At 43.3% G+C, this 14,882-nt stretch overlaps 1 protein-coding gene across 3 annotated transcripts in view; it reads left to right on the top strand.

Annotated features, from left to right (window-relative positions):
- Window positions 1-14,882, top strand: part of nelfcd (negative elongation factor complex member C/D) — a 52,186-nt gene extending 37,304 nt beyond the window's left edge. For all 3 annotated transcript variants that reach the window (XM_033042020.1, XM_033042019.1, XM_033042022.1), the window contains exons 11-15: window positions 311-425; window positions 3,391-3,486; window positions 10,336-10,476; window positions 11,549-11,678; window positions 14,553-14,882. In XM_033042020.1, the coding sequence (XP_032897911.1) occupies window positions 311-425; window positions 3,391-3,486; window positions 10,336-10,476; window positions 11,549-11,678; window positions 14,553-14,587 (517 nt within the window). In that variant the 3' untranslated portion in view covers window positions 14,588-14,882. The remainder of the gene's footprint in view (window positions 1-310; window positions 426-3,390; window positions 3,487-10,335; window positions 10,477-11,548; window positions 11,679-14,552) is intronic.

The raw sequence follows: 14,882 nt of genomic DNA, 5'->3' as shown, positions 1-14,882 counted from the left end.
GGTTTAGAAGGATGAGGGGAGACCTCATTGAAACATATAGAATAGTGAAAGGCTTGAATAGAGTGGATGTGGAGTGGATGTTTCCACTAGTGAGAGAGTCTCGGACTAGAGGTCGTAGCCTCAGAATTAAAGGACGTCCTCTTCACATCCACTCTATCCAAGCTTTTCACTATTCTCTATGTTTCAATGAGGTTCCCCCTTTATATCACTTATGACAGTGGTGACAAAATGTTTTGGCAGTCGCTGTGCAATGAAAAGCAGAGGACTTGGCTGTGTACCTCGTCTGGTAATAACATTTTCTGATTATTAGGTTTCCGGTGGTGGCGATGGGAGTGCTGAAATGGGTTGATTGGACTGTGTCTGAGTCCAGCTATTTTCAGTTGCAGACGGACCATACACCCGTTCACTTGGCCTTACTGGATGAGGTAACTAATCCTCTCACACCATTTACATGACTTTGGTTCCCATTTTCTCTTGTGTTAAAACACAGTGTGGTGAAAAGTCTAACTCAGTGTTCGCAGACTGTCCAAGGTTATTCAATCTTACCTGAGTCACTGTTTCATTACTGTCAATCTTGCTGCCTTGGTTTAGGAAGATGGAAACATTGGCGGGATTCCTGCTCTTGATTGACATCTTGGAGACTGCATTGATAGATGGCAACTAATCTTAAATATAGTCATTTGCACTTCAAACAGCCAAAAGTGTAAAGCTCTTATAAACCTCTGCATTGAGTTGCACACATTTCAAAGATGGATTTTGCTGTCCATTGTAGATGTGGGAGCCTGATTTGACTTTATCCATCATACGTTAATAAGCTCTCGGAGCAGAATTAGCCAATTCGGCCCATCAAGTCTACTCCGCGAGTCAATCATGAATGATTTATCTCTCAACCGTATTTTCCTTCTCACCATAACCCCTGACACCCTTACCAATCAAGAATCTGTCAATCTCCGCCTTGAAAATGTCCATTGACTTGGCCTCCACAGCCATCTGTGGCAGTGAATTCCACAGATTCATCATCCCCTGTCTAAAGAAATTCCTCCTCATCTTCTTTCTAACGTTATGTCCTTTTATTCTGAGGTTATGGCCTCTGGTCCTAGAATCTCTCACTAGTGGAAACATTCTCTCCACATTCATTCTATCTAGACCTTTCACTATTTGGTAAGTTTCAGTGAGGTCCCCCGTGAAATGAACAGCTTCTTCCCCACAGCCATCAGACTATTAAACACAACTTCAAACTCTGAACTGTAACAGCCTATTGCACTTTATCTGTTTATTTATGTGTATATATATATATATATATATATATATATATGGTCTATGGTATATAGACACACTGATCTGTTCTGTATTTATGCCTACAATATCCTGTTGTGCAGCAGCAAGCAAGAATTTCATTGTCCTATCTGGGCCACATGACAATAAATTTTCTTGACTTGACTTGAAATTAGATAGGCAGTTTGCTGGTCAAGACCGTGGGTTTGGGCTTTGCAGCAGACAATGAGACACTAAAGAGTTATTTTTCTGGTGGATGCAATAATCCAGCAGCTATTCGAATAACATGTAATAACAACTTTCACATAGAGCAAAACCTTTAACATAGCAAAACCTCATTGGAGTACGATCAAACAAAATTAACGTTAAACCACAGGAAGATCAAATTCTTGGTCAGAGGTGGACTTTAAAGAATCTCTTCAAGGAAAAAAGAGAGACAGAGAAACGCAGAGGCTTAGGGAGGATCCCAAACCGTTGTAATTTACCCAAGTGGAATATGAGGGGCTGTGCCTCCCGTTTGCAAGCGGCCTCACTCTGGTAATGGAGGTGATCCAGGACAGAAAGGTCACTATGGGAATTGTAAATGCTCCTTTGTATGAACATTAAATTCTCCAATTTTAGGTAACAAATCTATAAGCACACCCCACTCCTTTCCCTTGCCCCTTTATTTATTCCTCTCTTCCCTATGTCCCACCTGAATGCACACCCATTTCTCCCAATCACCTCCCCCCTTCCCCTGTCCCCTATCACCTATTTTCTTTTTCGGGCTTCACATTTTGCGCATCTTCTATCCTTATCTTCTTATCTTATACTTTTTGTCTTTTCATCTCTGGTCTTTGTCCAACCATCTACAAATCAAAGCCTTATTCACTGTATCCACCCACCATTTGCCAGACTTTGTCCCACCCCTACCATCTTCCTTCCTGCTTTCTCCTCCCCACTAAAATCAATATGAAGAAGGGTTCCGACCTGAGCTATCACCTATCCATGTTCTCAAGAGATGCCGCCTGGTGCACTGAGTTACTCCTGCAATTTGTGTCATTGTTTGATGAAAATGTTATGTTCACAAGTTATAGGAGTAGAATTAGGCCATTCGGTCCACCGAGTCTACTCCGCCATTCAATCATGGATAATCTCTGCCACCTAATCCCATTTTCCTGCCTTTTTACCATAACCCTTGACACCCGTTCCAATCAAGAACTTGTCTATCTCTGCCTTAAAAATATCCACTGACTTGACCCCCACAGCCCTCTGTGGCAATGTTCCACCTGTGATGATATTTAATCAGGAAACACTTTAGATCAGGAAGATTAGTGAATTAGGGCAGTGAGTTGGTTATGTCAACTGAGTCTTGGATGCCCTAAAGTATTAGGAGTATTGTGGGAAACGTTGATTCCGCTTTGTGGGGATGTTCATGTTAAATTCTATCGTGTGTTGTGTCCTTTTTATTTGTATGGCTGTATGGCAACCCAAATCTCGCTGTACCAATTGGTGCAGTGACAATAAATGTAAACTTGAACTTGAACGTGAAATTTAAAGATGGTATTGTGGGAGGAACTGGGTTGCCAATTCATACTGATTGCAGTCTGATTCAAAATCAGAAAAAGCTATAGGAATAAATTACTAGGTTCTAAGTAATTAAGAATTCCACAGACAAATAATTAACAAAAGGGATTTATAATAAAAATTGGATTCACTAAGGAATACAGAAGATAAATTTGTTGGGATTTAAACTAAAATAGCCAAACTATTGAACAAGTCAGATTAACTTGCTGAATATAACTAGCAAAACCAGACCGCTGCACATGTCTAATACTACACTTTGCAACAGTGGGTGAATGACTGCTGTTTAGATTCCATAGTACGGTACCAAATCCATGCTGGTCACATTGATGAACATTGTGTGTTTGCCAGCATTGAATAGTGATCAAGAGCAAGCTCGACGCCTGATATTTTATTCCCTCACATTTAGGAGTGATATTATAGAGCTTCTACTGCCCAATCTTGATTGGTTAACTTAAGTTTGGCCCATACCCTCGCTAGGGAGGTTCAGCTGTTTCATTTCCAGTCTTTGTGGGACCACGGTTGTCATGATCTCGCTTTTGTCTTCTTCAGATCAGTACCTGCCACCAGCTTCTCCATCCCCAGGTCCTGCAGCTGCTTGTTAAACTGTTTGAGACTGAACATTCCCAGCTTGATGTCATGGAGCAGGTAATCCTTCTGTTACATGGGGAAGGAACATGGGGGGTGGGTGGATGCAAAGGTGAAATAATCCGTGGTTTGCATTTTGCATTAACTTCTGGAATGATGGAGTTAAATGCAGTGGAAGTTCTACTTTATTGAAACTGGGGAATGGATTAGCAAGGTTCTGGCTTTCTCCTGTTGTTACAGAGAGGACTAAAGGCTCCATTAATATCTGGTCTATGACCAATGTTCACCAGCTATGAATCCAAGGGATTAATTTCCATGTGTCAATGAGGAATGATACATATTTGCAGAGATATATATTGTGTTAAACGCAAATTCTAGCTGGTGTATTATGCATAATTTTTAGCAAAAGTGCATTGTGATAGGTGAGGTTCATAGAGGAATAATATTATAGCATGGAAACAGGCCATTCAGCCCAACTTGCCACACAGGCCAACATGTCCCATCTGCATTAGTCCCACCTGCCTGCATTTGGCCCATATCCCTCTAAACCTGTCCTATCCATGTACCTGTCTAAATGTTTCTTGAACGTTGCGATAGTACCTGCCTCAACTACCTCCTCCAGTAGCTCATTTCATATGCCTACCACCCTTTCCATGAAAAAATTACTCCTATAGGTTCCTGTTAAATCTTTCCCCCCTCACCTTAAGTATATGTCCATTGGTTCTCAATTCTCCTACTCTGGACAATGCGTTTACTCGATCTATTCCTCTCATGAGTTTGTACAACTCTATAAAATCACCCCTCATCTTCCTGCATTCCAAGGAATAGAATCCTACCCTGCTCAACCTATCCCTAAAGCTCAGGCCCTCGAGTCCTGGCAAGATCCTCATAAATCCTCCCTGCACCCTTTCAAGCTTGGCAACACCTTTCATATAATATGGTGCTCAAAACTGAACATCTATATTACTAAAAGTCTTACTTGACCGCTTTTGGCCCACTGTGCTGCGATTTCCGAGAGAACGCCGCCGCCTATGGCCGTCATTTTTGGCCACCTCGATCAGAGCCCACGTCTGCCTTCCTGGACCAGAGTGTTTTACACATCGATGAAAAATCAGAGAGAAATTAATGTTTTTAAAAAATTCACCATTCTCTCTGCTGTCCCTGCTGGACGGAGGGGGAGGGACTATAAAACCAGGAAGTGGTGTGCCTCAATCAGTCTCTGCAAGCTGGAGGGCACTCTGAGCTTTGAATGACACTGAACAAATGTGTACACAACTGTGAGTAAGTACCCTTAATGTGGTTTGAAAATGAAAATATGGTTAGTTTGAAGTAAAAAAGCACTGCCTGCAAATGGTTGTTTGGGGGGTTTGGGTTGAAGTAAAAAGGCACTCTCTCTCTCTCTCCCCACCTCTCTCTCCCTATCCCTCTCTCTTTCTCTCTCTCTCTCCCCCTGTCTCTCTCCCTTTCTCTCTCTCTTCCCCCTCCTCTCCCTCCCCCCCCCCTCCTCTCTCCCCCCCCTCTCCTCTCCCCCCCCTCTCCTCTCCCCCCCTCTCTCCTCTCCCCCCCTCTCCTCTCCCCCCCCCTCCTCTCCCCCTCTCCTCTCCCTCCCCCTCTACTCTCGCCCCCTCTCCTCTCGCCCCCTCTCCTCTCTCCCCCTCTCCTCTTCCCTCCTCTCCTCCCCTCTCCTCTCCTCCCCCTCTCCTCTCCTCCCCCTCTCCTTCCCCCCCTCCTCTCCCCACCCTCTCCCCCCCCCCTCCTCTCCCCCCCTCCTCTCCCCCTCCTCTCCCCCCTCTCCTCTCCCCCCTCTCCTCTCCCCCCCTCTCCTCTCCTCCCCCTCTCCTCCCCCCCTCTCCTCTCCCCCCCTCTCTCCTCTCCCCCCCTCTCCTCTCCCCCCCTCTCCTCTCCCCCCTCTCCTCTCCCCCCCTCTCCTCTCCCCCCCCCTCTCCTCTCCCCCCCTCCTCTCCCCCCCCTCCTCTCCCCCCCTCTCCTGCTTCCCTCCTCTCCTCCCCCTCTCCTCTCTCCTCCCCCTCTCCTCTCCTCCCCCTCTCCTTCCCCCCTCCTCTCCCCACCCTCTCCTCCCCCCCCTCCTCTCCCCCCTCCTCTCCCCCCCTCCTCTCCCCCTCTCCCTCCTCTCCCCCCTCCCCTCTCCCCCCTCTCCTCTCCCCCTCTCTCCTCTCCCCCCTCTCTCCCCCCCCTCCACTCCCCCCGTCTCCTCTCCCCCTTCTCCACTCACCCCCCTCTCCACTCCCCCCCTCTCCTCTCCCCCCCTCTCCTCTCCCCCTCTCCTCTCCCCCTCCTCTTTGTGTGCTAGTCATGTCTCTACTATTTATTTCATTCCCCTTACATTTTTTTCCTCTACCTGCTAAATTTAGTTCCATTTGTGATAGTTGGAGTCCGCAATGCAATCCCTCGTTTTTTTTTGTTTTTATTTATTTATTTATTAGTAGACATATTATACAATGTAGTTACATATTATAGTAGAAAAAAAACTTTTCATATACATCAGTCATACATTATTAAAATTTTCCATTATCAATTACTTCTGCTTCTAGTATTTTTATTTTTTATAGAAAGCGAGAAAAAGAGAGGGTAGAAAGTTACAAATAAAAAAGAAAGCAAAAAAAAAACACAACAGAAAAACAAGGGAGGTGGAATGGGTTACCTGTGATACATCAATGGAGATAGGTTCGTAGGTTATAAAGTATAGAGTATAGTTTTTCATCTGTTCCTGAGTTCAAGTTTCAGCTGGGTCCTCGTGCTGTGCCAGTCTATCCCTTCAGATAGTTAATGAATGGAGCCCAAATTTTATGGAAAAGATCTTGTTTGTCCATTAAGACAAGTCTAATTCTTTCTAAGTATAGGGTCTCCGACATTTCCGTAATCCACATTTTGATTGTGGGGGTTGTAGGGCCTTTCCAAAATTTTAATATTAATTTTTTTCCGGTTATTATACTGTAATTGAGGAAGTTTCTTTGGTTTGTTGTGAGTGTTAAGCTTTGTTCTGATATTCCAAGTATTATTAATTTTGTGTCTGGGTCCAGTTTTGTATTAATAACTTTTGAAGTTATTTCAAAAATATCTGTCCAGAAATGTTTAAGTTTTATACAGTTTGCAAAAGTATGTGTTAAATTAGCCTCTAAATGTAGACATTTATCACAAATAGGAGAGATTTGTGGGAAGATTCTATTTAGTTTTATTTTAGAGAAGTGTAGTCTATGTAAGACCTTGAATTGTATTAAAATATGTCTGGCATTTAATGAACATTGATGTATTTGTTGTAAACTTTCGTCCCACATATCTTTCGTGATAGGATGACCTATTTCAATTTCCCATTTGTATCTATGTAGTTCGGTCGGTGGTACCTCGTTATTTAGTAGGGTGTTATAAATATAAGCTATTAGTTTTTCAGTATTAGGATGCTTGTTCAGACACTCATCAAGAATTTCTGATTCCCTATTCTTGTAAACTTGTGTATTAGATTTAACATAATCTCTAATTTGTAGATATCTGAAAAAATTATTTGAGTGCAGTCCATAATTCAGTTGTAACTCTTGAAATGAAAGAAAAGTACCTTTCCCATAAAGATGTCCTATATTTTTGATTCCATGATTTTTCCATTGTGTGAAACCTTTGTCCATAAAGGATGATTTGAACAAAGGATTATTTACAATGGGAAGGCAGAGTGGTATATTATTCAATTTTAAATCTTTTTTTATTTGTTTCCAAATTCGTATTCCACTATGTATTATGGGGTTTTCTTTATAGGTTTTTTTGTGCTGTTTTGTGGGGGCAAATATGATCGGTCCAATTTCAAAAGGTAGACAGTCTTCCTTTTCCATCATTAGCCAATCTGGTTGTTGATCCATTTCTTCCAGCCAAAAATTCATGTTTTGAATATGTACTGCCCAAAAATAAAATAAGAAATTTGGCAAAGCCAGACCTCCATTTATCTTTGATTTACATAAGTGTTTTTTACTTATTCTATGATTCTTATAATCCCAGACAAAACTTGTAACAATGGAGTCGACTTTTTTGAAAAAAGTTTTTGGGATATATATCGGAATTAATTGAAGTAGGTACAGTAGTTGCGGTAAAAAAATCATTTTTATAGCATTAATTCTCCCAAGCATTGAAATGGGGAGTGTTTTCCAGTATTGAATATTCTTATGTAGTTTATTCAGTAAGGGTGGGAAATTTAGTTTAAATAAAGAGGTATATGTCTTAGTTACCCAGATTCCTAAGTATTTAAATTTATCTTTAACTATTTTAAAAGGGGATTGTTGTATTGTATGTAAATTAAATTTTGTTATTGGCATGATTTCGCTTTTATTCCAATTGATTCTATATCCCGAAAACTGACCAAATTGAGTTATTAGATTTAATAGGTTTGGAATACTAGTTTCTAATTTTGTAATATATATTAGTATATCATCTGCATATAAGGAGATTTTATTCCTTGTGTCTCTAGTATTGTATCCAAATATTCCTGGATGGTTTCTAACGCTTTCTGCTAGGGGTTCGATTGCAAGAGCAAATAATAGTGGGGATAGTGAGCATCCTTGTCTACAGCCTCTAGAGAGATTAAATTTAGTTGATAACATTTTGTTTGTTAATATTCTAGCTGTTGGGTTAGAATATAACAATTTAACCCATGTACAGTACTTCTCTCCTAGTTGAAATTTTCCATCACCGAAAATAAATATGGCCATTCTACCTGGTCAAATGCTTTTTCAGCATCTAACGAGATAATTGCTAGCTCTGCGTTGGGGATTCTATTGGAGTATATAATATTAAATAATCTTCTCAGATTAAAAAATGAATATCGTTTGGGGATAAACCCTGTTTGGTCAGGATGTATTAATTTACTGATCACTAAGCTCAATCTATTAGATAGAATCTTAGTTAATATTTTCTGATCAGTATTTAAGAGGGCTATAGCTCTGTATGAACCTGGGTCTTCAAGATCCTTGTCCGTTTTTGGTATAAGTATGATTGTTGATTCATTTAGAGTTTCTGGGAGTTTCTGTTGAGTATAAGCATATTTGTACATTGTCTGTAGGCGTGGGGAAAGCAAGTCATAATTTTTTTTATAAAATTCCGAATTTAGACCATCGGGTCCTGCCGACTTTCCGTTTTTTAAGGACTTTATTGATTCTTCAATGTCTTTTATCGTAATTTCAGCCCCTAGCAATTCTCTCTCTTTCTGATCTAGACCCACCCTCTCCTCCCCCCCCTCCTCTCCCCCCTCCTCTCCCCCCTCCTCTTCCCCCTCTCCTCTCCCCCCCTCTCCTCTCCCCCCCTCTCCTCCCTCCCACATCTCCTCTCCCCCCCTCTCCACTCCCCCCTCTCCCCCATCTCCTCTCCTCCCTCTCCTCTCACCCTCTCCTCTCCCCCCTCCTCTCCTCTCTTCCCCCTCCTCCCCCCTCTCCTCTCCCCCTCTCCTCTCCCCCCTCTCCTCCCCCCTCTCCTCCCCCTCTCCTCTCCTCCCCCTCTCCTCTCTTCCCCCTCTCCTCTCCTCCCCCTCCTCTCCCCACCCTCTCCTCCCCCCTCTCCTCTCCCCCCTCCTCTCCCCTCTCCTCTCCCCCCTCTCCTCTCCCCCCCCTCTCCTCTCCCCCCCTCTCTCCTCTCCCCCCTCTCTCCTCTCCCCCCTCTCTCCTCTCCCCCCTCTCTCCTCTCCCCCCTCTCTCCTCTCCCCCCTCTCCTCTCCCCCCCTCTCCTCTCCCCCCCTCTCCTCTCCCCCCCTCTCCTCTCCCCCCCTCTCCTCTCCCCCCCTCTCCTCTCCCCCTCTCCTCTCCCCCTCCTCTTTGTGTGCTAGTCATGTCTCTACTATTTATTTCATTCCCCTTACATTTTTTTCCTCTACCTGCTAAATTTAGTTCCATTTGTGATAGTTGGAGTCCGCAATGCAATCCCTCGTTTTTGGGGCATCTATTTACAATTATTTGGGCAAAGAATTCTTCCTGGTTCATTAAGAAGAAATAGTTAATGGATACTCTGCACCTTGTTTTTGGTGAGATGTGGTTATGTTACCACCCACTCATCTTCTCCTTATCGAGTCCACACACAAGATTAGAAGTTGTTCAGCCAAAGCTGAGCACACTTCTCGGCATCTGCGTACAATGGTGTCTGTCTTGTTGCTTCTTGTGCGTAATGGTGGAAAGATTGGTGGAAACAGGGCTACGAAGTGAACGCTCTTTCCTTGACCCCTAACCACATAATAATGACTCATATTCCAGTGTGCTGCTGTACGCTGATGGCCATCTGTCCTTTTTCTAAAGGACTTGCAGAAAGCCGATTCCATGACCACGTAATCCACAAGACAGAACCCTCTTTGTGTCTGTACTCAGAGTCATACTGCACAGAGCCATGTCCAACTATCTACACTAATCTGATTTACCCACATGAGGTCCAAAGCCTTCTACGTATGGGCTATTCAACTAATTGACGATGAAAGTAATTGCTTCCACCACTTCTTAAGTAGCCTGTTCCAGAATACAACCACCCTCTGTGGGGAAAGAATTACCATTGCATTCCCAATAAATCTCCCACCTCTCATCTTAAACCTACACCCTTTTGTCTTTGGCACCCCTGACCAAGAAAAAGCGATGTTTACTCTCTATCGTATCTATCCCTCTCATAATTTAACACCTCTATCAGGTCATCCCTCAGCATCCTCCACTCCAGCCCATCCAGTCCCTCCCTATAATCAACTTTAATGCTCCACGCCAGACAATATCCCGGTGAATTTCCTCTGCACCCCCTCCAGAGCATATCCATCCAATAATCTCCAGAAGTCTTGCACCCTTTTTCTGGCCATGACTTCCACATGTCTATCTGCCTGGGGAAATGGAGGAATCAATGGGAACTTTACCCAGTGTGTGATATGTTTTATTTGGCTTTTCCCACTAGTTGGAGCTGAAGAAAACCCTGCTGGACAGGATGGTTCACCTGCTGAGTCGTGGCTATGTCCTGCCCGTGGTCAGCTATATGCGCAAGTGCCTGGAGAAGCTCAACACAGACATCTCACTCATCAGATACTTTGTGACAGAGGTTAGCTTGCGGCATGTCTGGTGATTTACAAAACACACATGGCTCATGGATGCACAAATGCTTTGGGCAGACAGATTGACTACCTTTATCTGGTTATTTGTACAGTGCTGACTCAAGGAGGAGGCACAATCTTGAATATTAGCTCCCCTCCATCACCTGATCTTTTGCTGATGAATGAACCCAGTAAATATTAGCCCAGCAAAAAGCAAAGCTATTGGAGGAACAAAATGGGTCAGACCGCATCCGTGGAGGGAGATGCACTGATGGTATTTCGGGTCAGGACCCTTCCTCGGGCTGATGGAGAAGAGGGCAGATAGCTAGGGGTAAATGGTGGGGCATGAGCTGCCAAGTGATAGCCCTGCCTTGTATTCCATTGGATGGGAGAATTTGCTGGATGGGGGGGAATCCCAACCAGGCCTGACATTGTGGAAGTTCAATCCCTCGTTGTGTTACCTCGAGAATGTCAGAAACTGGAAACAGTGACTGATTCCAGGTTTGGGACATTGCCACCAGGCATCTATCCCCATGTAATTGTAGGGTTGGGCCCTCATAATCCCACCTTTACTTTCACTGTAATATTGAAGCCCATGGAATTAAAGAGGCAATGGATATGAAGTTGACAGAGGAGCAGAAAATAAAGGAATATTTGGCAATGAATCATCACAGAAGTAAACAGTGGTATACCCCCTCGTAAATTGGACTTAAAAAAAGGATCTAGTATCAAAGTCTGCAGAGTAAACCAGAAATATGCAATCAATGAAGGGAATTTTAGGAATACACAGACTAGTGAGAAGTTACATGGCAGTCTAAATTGAATCAGAGAACTGTGACATGATATGTTTTATTATGGAGATAATTGCAACATCAATTAAATTATACAGATTTAAAGGTTGTGCAGGAAGATGTTTATTTAAGACTTTGAATGTGGTAGGACAGAAGGAATGTTTATAGAGCAGGATGAAGGTGGTGAAATCTGGATTCTAACTTGTTGGATTGCTCCACACACAGGACAATGGGCTGAATGGTTTCTTGTTTGTAATGTTTCATGTGCAATTGTATTCCACGCGTGCAGGTCCTGGATGTCATTGCCGCACCGTACACCTCAGATTTCGTCCACCTCTTTCTCCCAATTCTGGAGAACGACAGCATTGTTGGCACAATTAAAACTGAAGGGGAGTGTGATGCTGTGGCAGAGTTTATCGGTAAGTGGGGGAATGCAATTATCCAGAATTGTACGGTCAAGGAATGTTAGTCAGACTTTGGTGGGATGCTGCATTAGAAGCACCAAAATTCAGACTGATAGTGAGGGAACGCTACATTGTTGGAGATACTGTGTTTCGGTGAGATTAATATCTCTAATATTAATAACTGAAGCCTGATTGATCTCTCGGTTGAAATATCACCTAAAAGAAAAATAATTTAATGTCATCCTAGTCACATTGCTGTTTCCGAGTCTTTGCTGTTTGCGAATTAGCTGCTGCATTTTTTCACTTATGACAATCAGTCACTGATAAAATGCTTTGGGAGGTCTAAAGGTCACGAAAAGAGCAAAATAATGAAGTTAATTCTTCTTTCTGATTCAGCTGGTTTTCTGTGATCGACATTCTATGTTAAGGCGCTTGTTAGATTTGCTCAGTAAAGTTCATTTTGCTAGATAGTTATATCTGCAGTTCCAGAGCTGAGCAGAAGCCTGCTATTTTGTGAACACAGGGAACTGCAGATGCTAGTTTACAAAAGAAGACACAAAGCGTTGGAGTTCCTCAGCGGGTCTGGCAACATCTGGCCCTTCTTCAGACTGATTGTGGTGATGGGGATGGCAGGGAGAAAGCTGGAGGAGAGGAGGGACAGACAGAGCCTGGCGAATAAAAGGTGGACACAGGTGAGGGGGGTGGGGGTTGATAGGCAGATGGTTGGAAAACGGTCAGAGATGAAAAGACAAAAGTTGTGAGACTTGGATAGAAGAGGTACAAATTGTGAAGTCAGAGGAAAGAATATGGGAGGAAGGAGAAAAATAGGTGCATGTCCAGTGGGGCACAGGGAAGAAAAAAATGGGGCAGGGTTTCGGGGTTGGTGGTTGGTTAATTACCTAAAATTTGAGAATTCAGTTTTCGTATCATTAGCTACACAGCGGAATATGAGGTGCTGCTCCTCCAGTTTGTGTGTGGCCTCACTCTGTCAATGGAGGAGGCCAAGATCAGTATGGGAATGGGAAGGGGATTAAATTTGTTAGCAACGAAGAGATCCAGCAGGCCTTGGAGGACTGAGCACAAGTGTTCAGTAAAACAGTTACCAATTCTACGCTTGGTCTCCCCAATGTAAAGGAGGCGGCATCGGGAATGCCAGATGCAGTAATTGAGGTTTGAGGAGATGCACGTGAACCTCGGTCTCATCTGGATGGGCTGCTGGGATCCTTGGGTGGATGTTAAGGGAGGAAGTACAGTTACAGGTATTACATCTTCTACAGTTGCAAGTGAAAGTACCTGGAGAGGGGTTGGTTTGGGTGGGAAGGGATGAGTAAACCAAGGCGTTTCAGAAGGATCGGTTCCTTCAGACGATAGAAAGGGATGGCATTGGAAAGTTGCGACTTGTGGTGGGATCACGTTGAAGGTGGCAGAAATGTCTGAGAATTACTTCACTCTCAGTCTGAAGAAGGGTCTCGACCCGAACCATCACCCATCCCTTCTATCCAGAGATGCTGCCTGTCCCACTGAGTTACTCCAGCATTTTGTGTCCGTCTTCTGAGAATGATAATTTGGATGCAGAGGATGGAGGCAAATGTTACTCAAATGTTGCTGTTCAAGAAGGGAGTGAAGCAAAAGAGTGGAAACAATAGGCCGGTTAGCTTGACTTCAGTGGTTGGTAAGATTTTATAGTCCATTATAAAGAATGAGGTTTCCAAGAACTAAGAAGCACATGATAAAATAGGCCAAAGTCAGCATGGTTTTGTGAAGGAGAGATCTTGCCTGGGGAATGTGTTGGAATTCTTTGAGGATGTGAACAGCAGGATAGACAAAGCAGAGTCAGTGGATGTTGTTTACTTGGATTTTCAGAAGGCCTTTGATAAGGTGCCACACGAGGTTGCTAAAGAAGATGAGAGCCCATGGTATTTGAGGGAAGATACTGAGATGGATAGAAGGCTAGCTGAATGGCAGAAGGCAAAGAGTTGGAATGAAGGGCTTTTTTCTGGTTGGCTGCCAGTGACTAGCAGTGTTTGCAAGAGTCGGTGCTGGGCCGCTACTCTTCATGTTATCCATCATTGATTTGGATGAGGGGATAGATGGCTTTGTGGCCAAGTTTGTGGATGATATGAAGAAAGGTAGTTAATGTAGAGAAAGCAGGGATTCTGCAGAAGGACTTGGACAGGTTGGGAGAGTGTGCAAAGGAGCGGCAGATGAAATACAGTGTAGCAAAGTGTGGAGTCATGCATTTTGGTAATAGGAATAAAGGCGCAGAATATTTTCTAAATGGTGAGAAGATTCAGAAATTGGAGGTGCAAAAGGGACTTGGGAGTGCTGGTGCAGGATTCCCAAAAAGTTAATTTGCAAGTCGAATTGGCAGTAAGGAAGAGAGCAAAATGGAATGCAGTATAACAGTTGCAATCTCACCAGTGTCCTGTAAAGTTGCATCTAAACTTAATACCCTTTCCAGTAAAGGCCAATGCTTTATTGGCCACCTTCACTATTTGTAGCACCTGCAGGCTAACTTTTTGTGTTTCATGACAGAACCAGCAGATCCTATTGTACCACATTGGTTTGTGGCCATTGAAAGTTGATAATCTGACATTTCTCCCACATCACATTTCATTTTCCAGCTTCTTTCCCACTGACTTAACTGCAACATCAGTATGTCCTGGAGCTACAGTCCTTTGTAAAGCCTGCAGCATGGTGGTGTAACTGGCTATATTTCACGCAATGAAACACAGATAATGTTGTGAATGAGGCAGAGGCAATTATGCATATCGCCTAGCAGCTGTGTCAAAGTAACAGTAAGAGGCTTTTGGCTGAGGGTAAGAAATGGGTTATTAGCATGATGTGACTAACTGCTGAATAAAAGTTGCATGCAATCTGTACTTTCAGCACACTGCAAATCCAACTTCATCATGATGAACTAGCACAAGGACGGATACAGGTCAATACCAAGATTGGCCACAGGAGGATGCGCAAGATGATTCTGAGAGATATGGGACAAGGTGGAACACCCTGTACGGTGATGTGAAATTGATTGAAGAATTATGACCTGGAGCCAGCAGTAGCCGAATAGAGGAATAATAAGTAGATTTTGTATTTTTTTACATAATTGATGTCTAAGGTTAAACATATATAGAAACTTTTTTCTGCAAACAAATTGAGAAGTAAATTGAGTTTGGAACTGATGTAGTGCAAATAAATAATGGTGCTGCACTTTTA

This window comes from Amblyraja radiata, chromosome 23 (genome assembly GCF_010909765.2).
Source record: "Amblyraja radiata isolate CabotCenter1 chromosome 23, sAmbRad1.1.pri, whole genome shotgun sequence".
NCBI classification, from domain to species: domain Eukaryota; kingdom Metazoa; phylum Chordata; class Chondrichthyes; order Rajiformes; family Rajidae; genus Amblyraja; species Amblyraja radiata.
The sequence above is the reverse complement of the archived record's forward strand: the minus strand, read 5'-3'. Positions and strand labels throughout refer to the sequence as shown.